Below are 15,719 nucleotides of genomic sequence, written 5' to 3' on the forward strand. Positions count from 1 at the left end.
TGGAGACCCGAAAGGAAACACGGTCCAGTCCTTTTCCTCCAGGTAACATCCAGTCATAAATCTTTAGCTATGTTGATGTGTGGGCGTCATTACGTCTGTTGTGTGTCATCCCTCGACTTCAGTGGCACAAACATTTCCTGGAGTGATATCAGTGTCATGCCTTGATTCTAAATGGATTTGGATTATGACAGCCAAAATGTTGCTTAAACAACATAACAGCATTCACAAAGCATCCGTAAGCTTTGCTGAAAGCTGGAAGACACAATGATGAAATACAATATGTAGATATTGAGCAAATTGAACTAGCAAAGACTGTGGAGCCTTTTATAATTTGCTTATAATGCCCAGGGTGGAAAAAAAAAAGTTGGACTTAAAACTCCCTGGGTACTTCATTGTCCTTCTGCGACAGATACACACAGAAATATAATTACTAGAATGGGCATTTCTCATCAATGAAGTGTGGCACACTTTTCAGGCAATCACCGATATAATTGGACAGGATAGTTCTATGACGTCATAGCAGTGGTGTAAATTACTACTTAAAGTCGTTTTTGGGGGGGGGGGGTATCTGTACTTTAATTTACTATTTATATTTTTGGACTACTTTAACTTCACTACATTCCTAAAGAAAATGATGTACTTTTTACATACATTTTCCCTGACACCCAAAAGTACTCGTTACATTTTGAATGCTTAGCAGGACAAGAAAGGTTCCAATTCACGTACTTCTTAAGGGAACATCCTTAAGTCATCTCGACTGCCTTTGACCTGGCGAAATCACTAAACACAAATGCTTTGTTTCTGAATGATGTCTGAGTGTTGGCTATCTGTAAATTAAAAAAAAACATGAACAATTGTGCCATCTGGTTTGCTTAATATAAGTGATTTTTAATTGTTTATACTTTTACTTTTGATACTTAAGTACATTTATAACCAAATAGTTTCAGACTTTTACTCAAGTATTATTTTATTGGGTGACTTTCACTTTTGCTTGAGTCATTTCCTGTTAAGGTTTCTTGACTTTTACTCAAGTATGACTACTGGGTACATTTTCCACCACTGCGTAATAGTATCAAACCTGCATTGGTTCTCAACTGTCACACCAAAGAATCCAAATGGTTACCCTGCACCTCAGAAACTGCTGCCCCATCTACATAGTCATGGAACACTGGTCACTTTAATCATGTCTGTACAGACCATTCTGTATAACTACTGCTGAACACACCTTTTCTATTCATATACTGTCCATACTGTCTATACACACCATTGCTAGGTAATATTGCACTGTTGGCGATAGAAACATAAACATTTCGGTGCACCTGCGATAACGTTTGCTAAATATGTGTACGTGACCAATACAATTTGATTTGATTTGAAACCAAACCACTTGTATTAACATGTTTTTCGAGAATCAGCCAGTCTATATCATTATGCTCTGGTCTACTCTGCTACTACAGATGTAGGATCTTAATTTGAGCTAGTTTTCTACAGCAGGAAAAATTTTGCAGCAACAGGAAATGTGGATTATAATTAATTGGCATTTTTTGTAAGGGTTGATACATTTTACATTAGGGAAAATCAAATCTGACATTTTTAAAGCAGAAATTACAAACTTTAAACGCCTTTTTAAACCTTGAATACACCACAAGTTTGCATTTCCTGCCATGCAGGAAAATTATCATCAACAAAAGATGGATCAAATTAAGATCCTACATCTGTATAGAAATGTTTGTTTCTTTTCTTTTTTGACTATGCATAGCTTGGAAGGAAAAGGGATAGGGTTAAGGGTGCTAGAGTATATTTTAAGTGCTTCTAACAATTCAGCATCTGGGCCTGTAATCACAAAGTGTCTCAGAGTAGGAGCGCAGCTCTAGGATCAGATTAGCCTTTTAGATCAGAATGAATAAGATTACATGGACATTGGGAGACCTGATCTTAGATCTGCACTCCTACTCTGAGGCACTTTGTAAGTGCAGGCCCAGATGCTGATGACCACAGCCTAGTCCACTAAAAGGCAATTTTTCATGTTGTGGAAGAAGTACGCTCTGCTCTGCATCGATATAGCCTGCTTTGCAGCTCTGCCTGGCTAGGAGTCTGGCTTCAGTTCTGCAGTGAGTTCTGCAGTAACCTCACTGAGGTAGACACGCAAGACTTATGGCACATAAATCAATAGCAACAATGCAATGCAAAGCAATGGATATTCCCTTTGGATTTGAAGTGGTGCATGGGTGAAGAGAAACATAAAGCACAGGAGGATGGTTGGTTCCAGTAAGAGCATAAGTGCATCATGAGGACAACAATGTTGAGTTGTTCTAGAATCTTGTTCTAGAATCTTGGGAAAACTCAATCCTGGGTCATGTTGGTAATGGACTTCCATGGTTGTTTTCACTGAACATTCTCTCGCTGTATTAATAACCATCATCATCATCCACATCAATAACAGCATTAATAACAGCATTTATAACAGCATATTGCGGAAACAAGATCTTTTGCACCTGATCTGTTCAACATGTATTTATGTTGTAGGCTATATACACAGAGGCACTTTCACTGAACCTGTTGCATGGTGAGAGGGGTAAAGGCACTAGCAACTAAAGTGCAAAATAATGATTTGCAATATTTATTAAACAAACGTTAATTTCATTCAAATTAGAGCAATTTCGTTTGTTTTGTTTGTGAAAATAAACAAACGTCCCTAAATTTAGTGGTGAAATGGAAGACATGACTCATAATATGTTTACTTTTTCTTTGTTCAAAGAAAGTCCATGCACTGCACTATTGAAGTAATACTGTAATACTTGTTGCGTATTTAGGAGAATATGCATTTTTGATAATAGGTATTTATTATGCTTCTTTGATCGAGAACGTTTTAAGTCTGAACCCCGGAGTTGGGTTTGGATATACTGTATTTAGTCACATTTCAGAAACGTTTCAGGGATTTTTGTTTTTTTAAATTACCCACGTTTCGTTTCCATGACAGTATGAGACACTATTCAGTGTCTGTAACTGCAACAAGCTGAATACTGACGTCATGCATTAGATATACTAGTATACACAGTATCTAGTCGATAGGCCGTAATGCAGGTTGATTTTTCTCATGCTATGATCTTAGTTTAGTTACTGTTTCCCTTACGATTTTTAACATTCACTCCCTAGATACTTCTAAACGATTAGCATTTTGAAATGAAAAACCTATTTGAAACCAGTACTGCACTCTCAGTGAAACAAAAGCATAAATGGGTGGAAGAATCGAATGAAGGCATAGGATGCAAATATCCAAAATATTTTTTTCTCCATTATTATGAGGTTATGTCTCATCATCACGCATGCCAATATCAACATGTATGGAGAGTTTCTAAACATGCTCATGTGAAGCTCTTTTGTTATATAATTGTGCTGTCTTGCATTTAAAGGGCTAAAATCCCATTGAATCACTTAGTGATATCATAATTACAGCATCTTACTGCTGGAAAATAGCAGCATTGCGGATGTCCGTATCCTAGATCCTCCTCGTCATCATCCAAACCAGGAGATCAGCGATCAGTCTTTTTCCTGGGCGCTTTGCTGGATAGTAAATCCTTTGATGACAGAGGGGTAGAGGAGTAGCCTCTCTGACTTCGGGCGAGGCGTCGCTCGATCCAACCACTGTCTGTCTGACTGCTACAGATGCTGACTTGCGTCTCTCTCTCTCTCTCTCTGCAGGCAGCAGAGCATATTTCTGATGCATTTTCTCATTGATGCATTGTGCAACTTGCTGAAATGTTATCTGTAATCCATGCATTACATTTTAATTACGACGCCTGGCTTCGTCTGATAAAGACAGATATGTCCTCATGAGTGCTGTTGATTAGTGTTCCTCCAAGGACGCCCGCATTTGCTTGTTAAATAGAAGTTGTTTCTTTTTTCTTTTTCAATACTTATTTAAAGGATCATTTTAGAATAATTAATTTACTCTATCTATATGTTATATTCTCTAGTAACAGCTTCATTTTCTTTCCCCCCTGTAATAATTACTTTCAAATTGCTGCGCATGGTTGTTGTAATGCTAGAACGCTTATAGGAGGCGAATGAAGCTTTCAGACCTGATGGTCTAGTGCAGTTAACATGTGACGGCATCATTTAAGTCCCGTGGTGTCTAATTCTACACATCTGTGAGCAGCTTGCTTTTATTTACACAGTTTTGGTTGGCTATAGTGCAATTGCCAGTTCTGAGGTTTGCCTCTCTAAAGTTGTCGATGCTATTATTTATATCTCCATCAATCTCCATGTACTCTGATTTGCTGACAGTGGACGAGCTACGGCGACTAGAATTGCTTTCACTAATGTTTGGTTCACTAACGTTTAAGAGTTGGGCCTGCTCCTCTCCCTCGGTCTCCCTGTGGTAGAAGTAGTTGAAGTTGGACACAATGACAGGCACTGGGAGTGCAATCGTCAACACACCAGCTATGGCGCAAAGGGAGCCCACTATCTTACCCCCTATAGTGACAGGCACCATGTCCCCATAGCCCACAGTTGTCATAGATACCACGGCCCACCAGAAGGCTTCTGGGATGCTGCCGAAGTGCGACCCTTTCTCCTCTGCTTCTGCGAAATACACCGCGCTGGAGAACAGGATGACTCCAATGAAGAGGAAGAAGATCAGCAATCCGAGCTCGCGCATACTGGCCTTGAGGGTCTGTCCCAGGATCTGCAATCCTTTGGAGTGTCGTGACAACTTGAAGATTCTAAACACTCTGACCAAACGGATCACCCTGAGGATGGCCAGAGATGTTGCCTGCTCCCCCATGCCCTCGTCCTGGTCTTCGGGGTCCTCAGCCAGCTCTGTTCCCAGTGTGATGAAGTAAGGAATGATAGCCACTATATCAATAATGTTCATCATGTTTTTGGAGAAGACCGCCTTACTTGGACACGCAAAAAAACGCACTAACAACTCAAACGAGAACCAGATAATGCAAAGAGTTTCAATAATGAAGAAGGGATCGGTTAGGATGTTTGGTTTGTAGTAAAAAGTATGGTTCCCTACAGTCTTAAACCGACCCCTGGGGTCTTCTTTCAAGTCAGGTAAAGTCTCTAAACAAAAGATGACTATAGAAATCAGAATGACCATAACAGATACTATAGCAATCCCTCTGGCTGGACCGGAGCTCTCTGGGTGCTCAAAAAGCAGCCAGATCTGACGCTGGAACTCCTTCTCAGGTAAAGGACGTTCTTCCTCTCTGACGAAGCCCTCATCCTCACGGAATTTCTCCATGGCATCCACTCCCAACTCATAAAACTTTATCTCTTCCGAGAACATATCCAACGGGACGTTGACGGGCCTTCTCAGCCTACCCCCGGACTGGTAATAGTAGAGGATGGCATCGAAACTGGGGCGGTTTCTATCAAAGAAATACTCGTTTCTCAGGTGGTCAAAGTAGCGCATCCTCTTCTTGGGGTTGCCTAGCAATGTCTCGGGGAACTGGGAGAGAGTTTTGAGTTGTGTCTCGAACCGCATCCCCGCTATGTTGATGACCACCCTCTCGCAGCAGTCGTGGTCTTCGTGGTCGGGGGGGTACGAGTCCTGCGGGTGCCCCGGCACTGCCACGGTCTCGTCCATGTTATCTCCTGCCACTACGGTCATCTTGTAGCTCGAATTCGGGAGCTCTGTTGCAGCAGGAGTTGTGGAATTCCGGGTTTCCCGGTTAATCTGATTGAACAGGCGGCATTCAGGTTTAGGCAGTATACAATTTCCTTCTCCTCTCTTCTTCTTCTCCCCCTATTTCTTGTGCTAGTCCCCAGACAGGGGGGGTATAACTTGCTTTGCCTCAGTGCGGCTCCACTGCGGTTCTGGCTGACTCAACCATTGCTGCTCTTCGCTGCATCTGCTGCTGCTGCCTCTGTCACACAGTCAGAGAGAGAAAAAAAGAGAAAATAATGGATCTTAGGAGCGGTGGAGATGTATGCTGGCTCAGCAATTTCTGCCATTTATTTATTTATTTGGCCTCTAGGCTACACTGTTTATTTATCAGCGTTTAAAGGGGAAAACGATATTGTTTTGTTGGTGATAATCTAGACAAAGCAATCGACTATGCATATTGTATTTGACAGGGTTAAATGTCATATAATTGCACCACTTTACATGCATGTTTTGTCACATAACACTGTTTGAAACTTGCCTCACCAAAATTAACAGTCTGTAAATGGCCTAATAGTAATAGATAACAATAGCCTTGGAAGTATTCCTCTTGACCCTAAACCTCAAATGACAGACAGACAGACAGACAGACAGAGTGCACCAGTTTCAAGGCTTACCTCAGGATGATCGTGAAGGAATCCTGACGGAATGCGTCTTGTCCGCGACTCAGCACAGTCATTCAACGCTAGGACATCCTGGACATCCGGAGAGTTGTTGTCAATGTGTTAATACATTAACACTTTACGTTGCACCCCACCGCGACACATTGGAGCTTTCCTCTGTGCAGCGTCAGATCGCCCTGGTAGGCTAAAACTCTCAAGGCATCACTGTCTGAGCCGTTCGTCTCGGATAACTTAAATGTCTTATTTGTCTACATCTTGATCCTGTCGTCTCTTCTTCACATTCGATGTAAAATCACGCGGGAGTCAGAGGAGAAACGTGAAGATGGAAAAAACGGAGAAAAAGTAACTGTAAACCGCAACGTCTGTAGCCGCTTGTGCGGTTGGGCACTTCGGACTGAACAGCTTATACCGCAGGAGAAAGTATTATTCTGCCATTCAGGGGGGAGATACATTAAGGGGCAATAAGCGAACCCTTGCCATTTTCAGACATTACCGCATCAGCAGAAATGTCCTGTTACGAGTAGCCTAGACAAGATGACGGGCATTCTGGGATGTGTTTTACCTCGAGCCTGGCACACTGTTGAGAGGGGATGGAGACTGGAGGTGCTTAAAAAAGAGGGAGGAATCGATTATGTGAAGAGAGAATCATTTCTTAATAATGGTTCAGCATATTGTTGTTAGGTATTTCACATGCAAGGAGAGTGGAGGTGGATAGAAAGTGGAGTGAGTATGTGTGCGTGTGTGTGTTTGAGTTTCAGGGTGGTGGGGCGGGGGTGAGCGTGGGAGAGGGAGAGAGAAGGAGGGAGGGAGGAGAGCGCGGTTCGACGCAATGCAGACCGGCTATACTAAAGCACGCTGCCACGAGTTCTCTCTACACCACAAAAGCAAGAGCATTGTGTGTGCCAGCATTGGCGTAATATCTGCTCTTCTGAAGGAAGGGTTATGAGCCAGCTAGTACCTTAATAATTATTTCCCAACCAATCAACAATGGTCTTAATGATAGGCTACTGATAAACTAACTTAAACTACAGTAATGAATTCATACAGTTTACATGTTTCTCTCTCAACTTCGCAGTTGTTCATACTCTCCTCTCAGCTCAATTCTGTGAGTGGCCACTGACCGGAAAGAGCGGTTGCGGTACAGACCATTCCAGCAGGAGTGCCTGTTTCAGCACCATGGACAGCGGTCTCGAGCAGCGCGTCTCCGAACAGAGCGCGCTCGACCATTATCCTGACCACCTACCTACCCCCTGCCCTTCCTAGTGCATGGCGCAGTATTATGTTGTTGTTACTGTCAATCTAATCGATAGGACAATTGAAAACAGGCATGTTACTGATTTAAGATATATCTGTTTCAAGTTGCAGTGAGTTCATTTAATTAACTTTTTTTTAGAAGGCCTGCATTAGTGAATGTTAGGTGTCTTATCATTAATAAGCCAATAACTAACTCTTTTGCGTCACCCTCGATGATTTTATGAAATTGCCTTTTGATATGTGTATTTAAAAAAAAAATGTATCTAATTAACATACCACATTCGAAAAATATCTAGGGTCATAACTTTTGGATCTTATGGATGTAATAAACCGAATAAACAAAAAATATATGTTAATTTACAAAGCATGATTAATTGCACATACTGTATAAGTAGGCCTATAGGCATAAATACACCAATGGCCATGTGCCAATGTAGCCAGCAGATGAAGCTAATTGTATCAATATCCCACAACTCAATATTTATTACCACACATTGTAATTTCATCACATCTGTGTAGCTTTATCGATATATCCATTAGGAACGAGTCTGAGATTAATGCTACAACTCAAATAGTGTTCTGTAGGCCTAGCATTAAAATGTAAAATTCGTTTTGTGAGTTAGGCCACCTATTTCATTCGAAATTACAATTGCAAATCAACAATATTATTTTTAAAGACGTTACAGTCAACCGAGCACTCAGCAATAGGGAAGGGAGCTATGGACATGATCCATTGACAATCCATTGATAGACATTAAGGAAAACATCAATTGTAGTGAGCTCGAATATCATTAATAAGAAATGAACCGTATTCCCAACCCTCCCTCTCTGCACAACACATCTCCATGACACTCTCTCCGTGATATTACCATTACCTAATCACTGACATGGTATTACATGATCAGACATATGTATAATACATTGTATTACCTCTTATCTTGTGGTTGTTATGAAGCACAAAGCACTCATCTGACAACAGCATTACTGTATGTGACATATGAGAATGGAACTGGGAGGGATCAAGCCCACTCCCTGTAAAGCTCAGCTGTCTAGGTACCATTGTGCATAACACTCCAAGTACATTAGTAATGTTACAGAGAGGGAAGCCAGGTGTTTGTTTTTTACACTATTCTCTTTTCTCTCTCTCTCTCTCTCTCTCTCTCTCTCTCTCTCTGTCTCTCTCTCTGTCTCTCTGTCTCTCTCTCTGTCTCCCTCTCTCTCTTTCTCTCTCTCTCTCTCTGTCTCTCTCTCTGTCTCTCTCTCTGTCTCCCTCTCTCTCTTTCTCTCTCTCTCTCTGTCTCTCTCTCTCTCTCTCTGTCTCCCTCTCTCTCTTTCTCTCTCTCTCTTTCTCTCTCTCTCTCTCTCTCTCTCTCTCTCTCTCGCTCTCTCTCAATTCAATTCAATGGGCTTTATTAGCAAGGTGTACATATGTTTGTTGACATTGCCAAAGTAAGTCAAATAGATAATAAACAAAAGTGAAAATAAACAATATTTAAATGAACAGTAAACATTAGACTCACAAAAGTTTGAAAGGAATAGAGACATTTCAAATGACATATTATGTCTACATACAGCGTTGTAACGATGTGCAAATGTTTGAAGTACAAAAGTGAAAAAAATAAACATAAATATGGGTTGTATTTACAATGGTGTTTGTTCTTCACTGGTTGCCCTTTTCTTGTGGCAACAGGTCACAAATCTTGCTGCTGTGATGGCACACTGTGGTATTTCACCCAATAGATGTGGGAGTTTATTAAAATTGGGTTTATTTTCTAGTTCTTTGTGGATCTGTGTAATCTGAGGGAATTATGTGTCTCTGATATGGTCATACATTTGGCAGGAGGTTAGGAAGTGCTGCTCAGTTTCCACCTCATTGTGTGGGCAGTGTGCACCTAGCCTGTCTTCTCTTGAGAGCCAGGTCTGCCTACGGCGGCCTCTCTCAATAGCAAGGCTATGCTCACTGAGTCTGTACATAGTTAAAGCTTTCCTTAATTTTATGACAGTCACAGTGGTCAGGTATTCTGCCACTGTGTACTCTCTTTTTAGGGCCAAATAGCATTCTAGTTTGCTCAGTTTTTTTGTTAATTCTTTCCAATGTGTCAAGTGATTATTTTGTGTACGGGGATAATTTTGCAGTCTCAATTTGGTGTTTGTCCCATTTTGTGAATTCTTGGTTGGTGAGCGGACCCCGGACCTCACAACCATAAAGGGTTCTATAACTGATTCAAGTATTTTTAGCCAGATCCTAATTGGTATGTCAAATTTTATGTTTCTTTTGATGACATAGAAGGCCTTTCTTGCCTTGTCTCTCAGATCGTTCACAGCTTTGTGGAAATGACCTTTGGCGCTGGTGTTTAGGCAGAGGTACACAATTTTTACTGTCAGGGCCCAGGTCTGACAGAATCTGTGCAGAATATCTAGGTGCTGCTATAGGCCCTCCTTGGTTGGGGACAAAAGCACAAGATCTTCAGCAAACAGTGGACATTTGACTTCAGATTTTAGTAGGGTGAGGCCAGGTGCTGCAGTCTGTTCTTGTGCCCTTACCAATTTGTTGATATATATGTTGAGGTTGGGGCTCAAGCTGCATCCCTGTATCATCCCTAGGCCCTATGGAAAGAAATGTGTGTTTTTTGCCAATTTTAACCGCAGAGTTGTTGTTTGTGTACATGGATTTTACAATGTCGTATGTTTTTCCCCCAACACCACTTTTCATCAATTTCTATAGAAGACCCTCATGCCATATTGAGTCAAAAGCTTTTTTGAAATCAACAAAGAATGAGAAGACCCCCCCCCCCCCCCCATTGGGAGGAACGGTAGTTAATATTAAAACAAAATAATGAGGATTTATTTATTTAAAAAATATAGTTCAAAAGTTCACATACAATTTTGCAATCTTAGAAAAATAGAAATATACATTTCATTAACATTTTAGAGAACTATTGATTTCTCTTTACATGCAGACATAATTCTAATTCCTATGGGCAAGTTATTTTAACACCAGTGATTCCTTCCCAAGGACCATTTACAGCTAAATTTGAATTTGTGTACAATAAATAGTTATATAAAATAAAGGCGTGTGTAGTTCCTTCAAAACTTTCCACAAAGGCACACAGAGCAAGGCATGTTCACATTTCGATTCTGAGCTGAGAACATAAGGATAGCATTAAAAAAAAGGCATATTTACAACCATACATTACAGGATATCTACACAGTAGTCATTTCAGTTCATTGAATACATTGCAAAGTACATTGAAAGGGTCATTGAACATTCAGATTGGTAGTTTGTTCAAGGGGCTCTCCTGCAGCAGCACCTGTCATCTCACATTACTGGCCAGTAGTTCATGGGACAAGTGTGTGACGTTTGATCACTATCTTGACTTTTCCAGTTACAAATATATATGGAATTGCTTGCATTTTCTTTCAAGTGTAGCAGAAAGGCAAGGGTCTTTGATCTTGTACTCTGCAAGTAGAAAGAAGAGAATGCTTTTTCATGCGGTTATATTCCATTAATTCAATCCAGAATGTTCCTAACAAGCTTGTTAGTGACAATGTATGTATAGTCATGAGTAAATAATACACACACACACACTTTTGATTATCAGCAATTTCTTGCACACTGTTCAGATAACCAAAATAGCGGTTAGATTTTTTTGCCTTAGAAGCGTCTGCTGCACGACTGCGTTTCAACCACACAGTGGCGCTCCGAGTTCAGAAATTCTATAGGCTATGCAAAAGAAACCCAGTTCTAAAAATTGTTGTGGGGGTAAAGCTATAGGCCTACTGAAGGTGTCAAACAAATTAATTCCTGTTTTTTGAAGATCATATGACAACAAACACTGAGTGATAGCGTGAGTAAAAACGCGCGCAAATTATTCAAACATGCACATAGAGCTGCCACTGACCTGCCATTACTGTAACGAAGCTATTAGCCTACTGTAGGTATCCAACAAATTAATTCAAGATATTTGAAGATTTACATGCCAACTAACAGCGTGCGTAAAAGCGCGCATAATAAAGTACTCAGGGGCTACTCACGGAGACGGTTTTTTCCCTGCTCAACTAGGCCGATGCTTGTTTTTCATACATCCGTCAGCTTGCCAGTGTAATGTTCAAATGGGTTGAAGTGTGTTAATCTGATAGTCTCGCAAGAATCCTCTTCCGTGAACTCTGATTTGGTGAGGGACTGTCTGCTGTCGCTGGTCGATTTGAATTCTCCGAATGAAGCGTTCTGTTGACCACAAGTCACGTGGGTATACACAGCGGTTTCCTCGTCATTACGCTCTCTGTGATAAAAGTAGTTAAAATTGGACACGATAACAGGGACAGGTAGGGCTATGGTCAACACTCCTGCGATGGCACACATAGATCCCACTATTTTGCCACCAATAGTAACCGGGCACATGTCTCCATATCCAACCGTAGTCATGGACACCACCGCCCACCAGAACGCGGCGGGGATACTTGAGAATCCCGATTCAGGGTCGTCTGCCTCTGCAAAGTAAACTGCGCTGGAGAACAGAATAACCCCTATGAGAAGAAAGAATATCAAAAGCCCGAGTTCGCTGATGCTGGCGTGGAGTGTCTGACCCAGGATTTGGAGACCCTTGGAGTGCCTGGAAAGTTTAAAAATCCTGAACACTCGAACCAAACGGATGACTCTGAGTATGGCTAACGACATGGCCTGCTCGCTTCCTGCTTCCTGTTGCTCTGCTAGTTCAAGGCCAAGGGTGATGAAATAAGGTGCTATCGCTAAGATATCGATGGAGTTCATTGCGTTTTTGAAAAATGCCGGTTTGCTCGGGCAAGATAAAAACCTCACGAGAAACTCAAAGGAAAACCACACGATGCAAAGTGTCTCCACCATAAAAAACGGATCTGTGAATAGATTGGGTTTTTTATGGAGAGTAGTCCCATTCGTGGTATGGTGATTACTTAATGGTAGGTTTGCGCTGGTATCTTCCCTGAACTGTGGTAAAGTCTCTAGACAGAAGATCACAATGGATATTACAATCACACTGACTGATACGACAGCGATCATCCGGGCAGGCCCTGAGCTCTCCGGGTACTCAAACAACAGCCACAACTGGCGCTGAAACTCGTTGTCAGGCATCGCACGTTCCACCTCTATGATCATACCTTCATCTTCTTTAAACATATCAATTGCTTCCTCTTCGATTTCATAAAATGTCATTTCTTCCATGAAAATGTCCATGGTAACGTTGACAGGTCTCCTAAGCTTTCCTCCAGACTGGTAATAATAGAGGATGGCATCAAAGCTGGGTCTATTCCTGTCAAAAAAGTACTCATTTCTCAACGGATCGAAAAAGCGCATCCTTTTACGTGGGTCTCCCAAGAGCGTGGTGGGAAAGCGCGAGAGGGTCCTCAGTTGAGTTTCGAAGCGCAGTCCCGAGATGTTGATGACGACCCTCTCGCTGCACTCCTGATCGCCCCGCTCCTCGTCGCAATCATCTTGGTAGAGGGGAGAAACTACCACAGTCTCGTCCTGGATCTCACAGGACACAACAGTCATCTTTTACCCTTCTCAAGGGTAAGGGCTTCACTCACCTCCACGGCCCCAACTATCACTTTCTCGGTAGTTTTTTTACTGCCCAGGAAAAGTTTGCTTCTTGATGGTTTCCTCCATTTAAATGCATACACTTTTTTTAGTTGCAGAAGGTACTGAAATGTAATCCAGGCAGTCTACTTGCTACCGTTGGCTGTCTACACTGATGCTGATCATATTCACACCATTTTAAACTACCAGATGCCCTCCCCAGGTTGACTGACGTGATGACACTTGCTGCACTGTCCCCTGCTCACTCACTGTTCACTCACTGTGACATGTTGTTAAATCTAACTCAACTAGTAAACACCTATTACACTTCTTAAAGTTTCCTGAACTCAGGACTTGCAGTGTTGACCAGTTCTCTAGTATCATATTTCAGAGAAACAAATCACAGCCATCATTTTTTTTAAAGGACTGTCCAAGTGTCCTTTAGTTAACCTTATAAACTGTAGCCCCTGCCTACACAAATCATAACTCTGTAGATTTTACAAGTTTTTTTTTTCCTGTTGCACTTTGAATGTTTGTTACCAATCTGAAATAACCACAAGGGTTCTAAAGCAGATTACTAGGATCTCTAAACTAAAGCAGATTACTAGGAGCTCTAAACTAAAGCAGATTACTAGGATCTCTAAACTAAAGCAGATTACTAGGAGCTCTAAACTAAAGCAGATTACTAGGAGCTCTAAACTAAAGCAGATTACTAGGAGCTCTAAACTAAAGCAGATTACTAGGAGCTCTAAACTAAAGCAGATTACTAGGAGCTCTAAACTAAAGCAGATTACTAGGAGCTCTAAACTAAAGCAGATTACTAGGAGCTCTAAACTAAAGCAGATTACTAGGATCTCTAAACTAAAGCAGATTACTAGGAGCTCTAAACTAAAGCAGATTACTAGGATCTCTAAACTAAAGCAGAAAGCAGAGTGTAAAGCACCAGCTTCACATATCCAACCAGGGGCCCTCCTGGACCGGGCCAGTGGAAACTGCTAGCTTGACTGACACCTGAGCACCCACAGTGGATAACGTCTTCAGGAAACCTCAGCCAAAATACCCCCCCCCCCCCTATTCTCAGCACTTAAAGGGTTCAATTTTACAACTTGGAACAGGGGGCCTCTCGCAGAAATGTGACCTAGCATTTGGGGTCCCAGAGAGACTGGGGTGTAAAAAAAACAGCTACCTGTACACTCACCCCAATTATAATGTAACCTCCCCTCAGGTCCTGTTGCCTCCGTAACAGTAGGCCTGCAACTGCTCGGTAGTGGTTTGTAAGAGAGGTGAGAGAGAGAGTGAGAAAGGTTGAATGACACTTTCCGTACTGCTTTCGGTGCCCATGTCGTCCAAATAAGAACCACTGGTTCTGAATTGACTAGACGAGGCCTGTAAGAGGAGAAGAACTAGTCAAGAGTTTAGCTCCCCAAATTTAGATTTTATTATCCCTCGAGATTGGATGTAGGCCTAAGTCGAAAGCAGTTGTGCATTAAAGTCCACCATGTTGCAGTTTAATATGTGCTGTAAGTAACATGTGGTAAGTAGCATTACATACCTGTACAATTAAGACTGGCTTACAACCCTCTAAGGGAGAGTTTTCTTTTCTCTTTTGTTTGTGTCATGTTCCTAAAAAATGATTGTAGGGTAGGCCCACTCTGTAAATGAATCTCTCTCTTACACAACCTTGCCCACCAACTTGGAGCTCCGGTTTCATATGCTTCACACATGATCTACTTTGAAGACTGTGAGAAATAATCCGAAACAAGATCAACAATCTTTCCTAGGAACACAGTTGATTAATGTCTGTGTCAAAACTGGAGCACCAAACCCCAAGATAGGCTATGCATCTACAGTCCAGAAGGGAACCAGTTTTTGATGCAGTAGCCTATGTACCCAACCCATGCTATCACAGCTTTCTGATTGATGGCCAATGAAGTTCACTTTTGTGGTGATCAAATGTTTTGTGAATGGGTGACCATGAACATAGTGGACACAGCTTAACTGCCCCCTCTATCTATACAGACCCAGGGTTGGATGTCAGAGTTAAATGTCAGTGTAAGGACGTTGTGCCGCCTGTGATAATCTGTTACCCAACGACCGTCTAGGTCAAGCCAAGTCGTCAGGGGCTTCTGTCTCCACGGAAACAAACAGTAAACAAACAGTCAGAGTAATGGCTTTACTGCAGGCTGATAAATGGGTTCGAATTTAAAAAAGGTTCTAAGAATGCCACTTTCATCATTACTGTTAGGAATCCTGTTGTAGAATTTCTCCATCATTTTTCACTTGTCATCTTTTCCCCATTGGTGATGAAGATGAAAAATAGCCCTAAGTGATGACCAGTCACCTCATTTGCCTCTGAAAGACTCACTTCTTTCACAGAGTAAATATGGCATATGTGAATCAGTAAATAAACTCAGTAATTGTAATGTAGTGGACATGTTTTACTATAGGTGTGCTTAAAAAAAAATATTATTCTGTTTGCTGTGGGGCACACACTCACACACACACACATGCACATACACATGGGTGCAGGAGACCCTCATGTCAACAGGATATCCTCAAGTCATTCACACCAAGAATGTAAGGCAACATAGAGGTCGATGCCAGGTTCCACAGG

General features: G+C 41.7%; 2 protein-coding genes across 2 annotated transcripts; both read right to left on the bottom strand.

Moving 5' to 3' along the window:
• Positions 1 to 3,895: 3,895 nt before the first annotated feature.
• LOC110500125 (potassium voltage-gated channel subfamily A member 1) lies at positions 3,896 to 7,062 on the bottom strand. The gene is made up of 2 exons (XM_021577304.3): positions 6,292 to 7,062; positions 3,896 to 5,876 (listed from the first exon to the last, which is right to left on the bottom strand). Exon 2 carries the CDS (start codon positions 5,618 to 5,620, stop codon positions 4,142 to 4,144), a length of 1,479 nt encoding a protein of 492 aa, XP_021432979.1. The 5' UTR covers positions 5,621 to 5,876; positions 6,292 to 7,062; the 3' UTR covers positions 3,896 to 4,141.
• A 3,323-nt stretch (positions 7,063 to 10,385) lies between these two features.
• LOC110500132 (shaker-related potassium channel tsha2) lies at positions 10,386 to 14,996 on the bottom strand. Its single transcript, XM_021577316.3, has 2 exons — positions 11,587 to 14,996; positions 10,386 to 11,011 (listed from the first exon to the last, which is right to left on the bottom strand). Exon 1 carries the CDS (start codon positions 13,079 to 13,081, stop codon positions 11,630 to 11,632), a length of 1,452 nt encoding a protein of 483 aa, XP_021432991.3. The 5' UTR covers positions 13,082 to 14,996; the 3' UTR covers positions 10,386 to 11,011; positions 11,587 to 11,629.
• Positions 14,997 to 15,719: the final 723 nt, after the last annotated feature.

The sequence above is a fragment of the Oncorhynchus mykiss genome, chromosome 2, assembly GCF_057628025.1.
Source record: "Oncorhynchus mykiss isolate SJ-2025 chromosome 2, ASM5762802v1, whole genome shotgun sequence".
Lineage (NCBI taxonomy): Eukaryota > Metazoa > Chordata > Actinopteri > Salmoniformes > Salmonidae > Oncorhynchus > Oncorhynchus mykiss.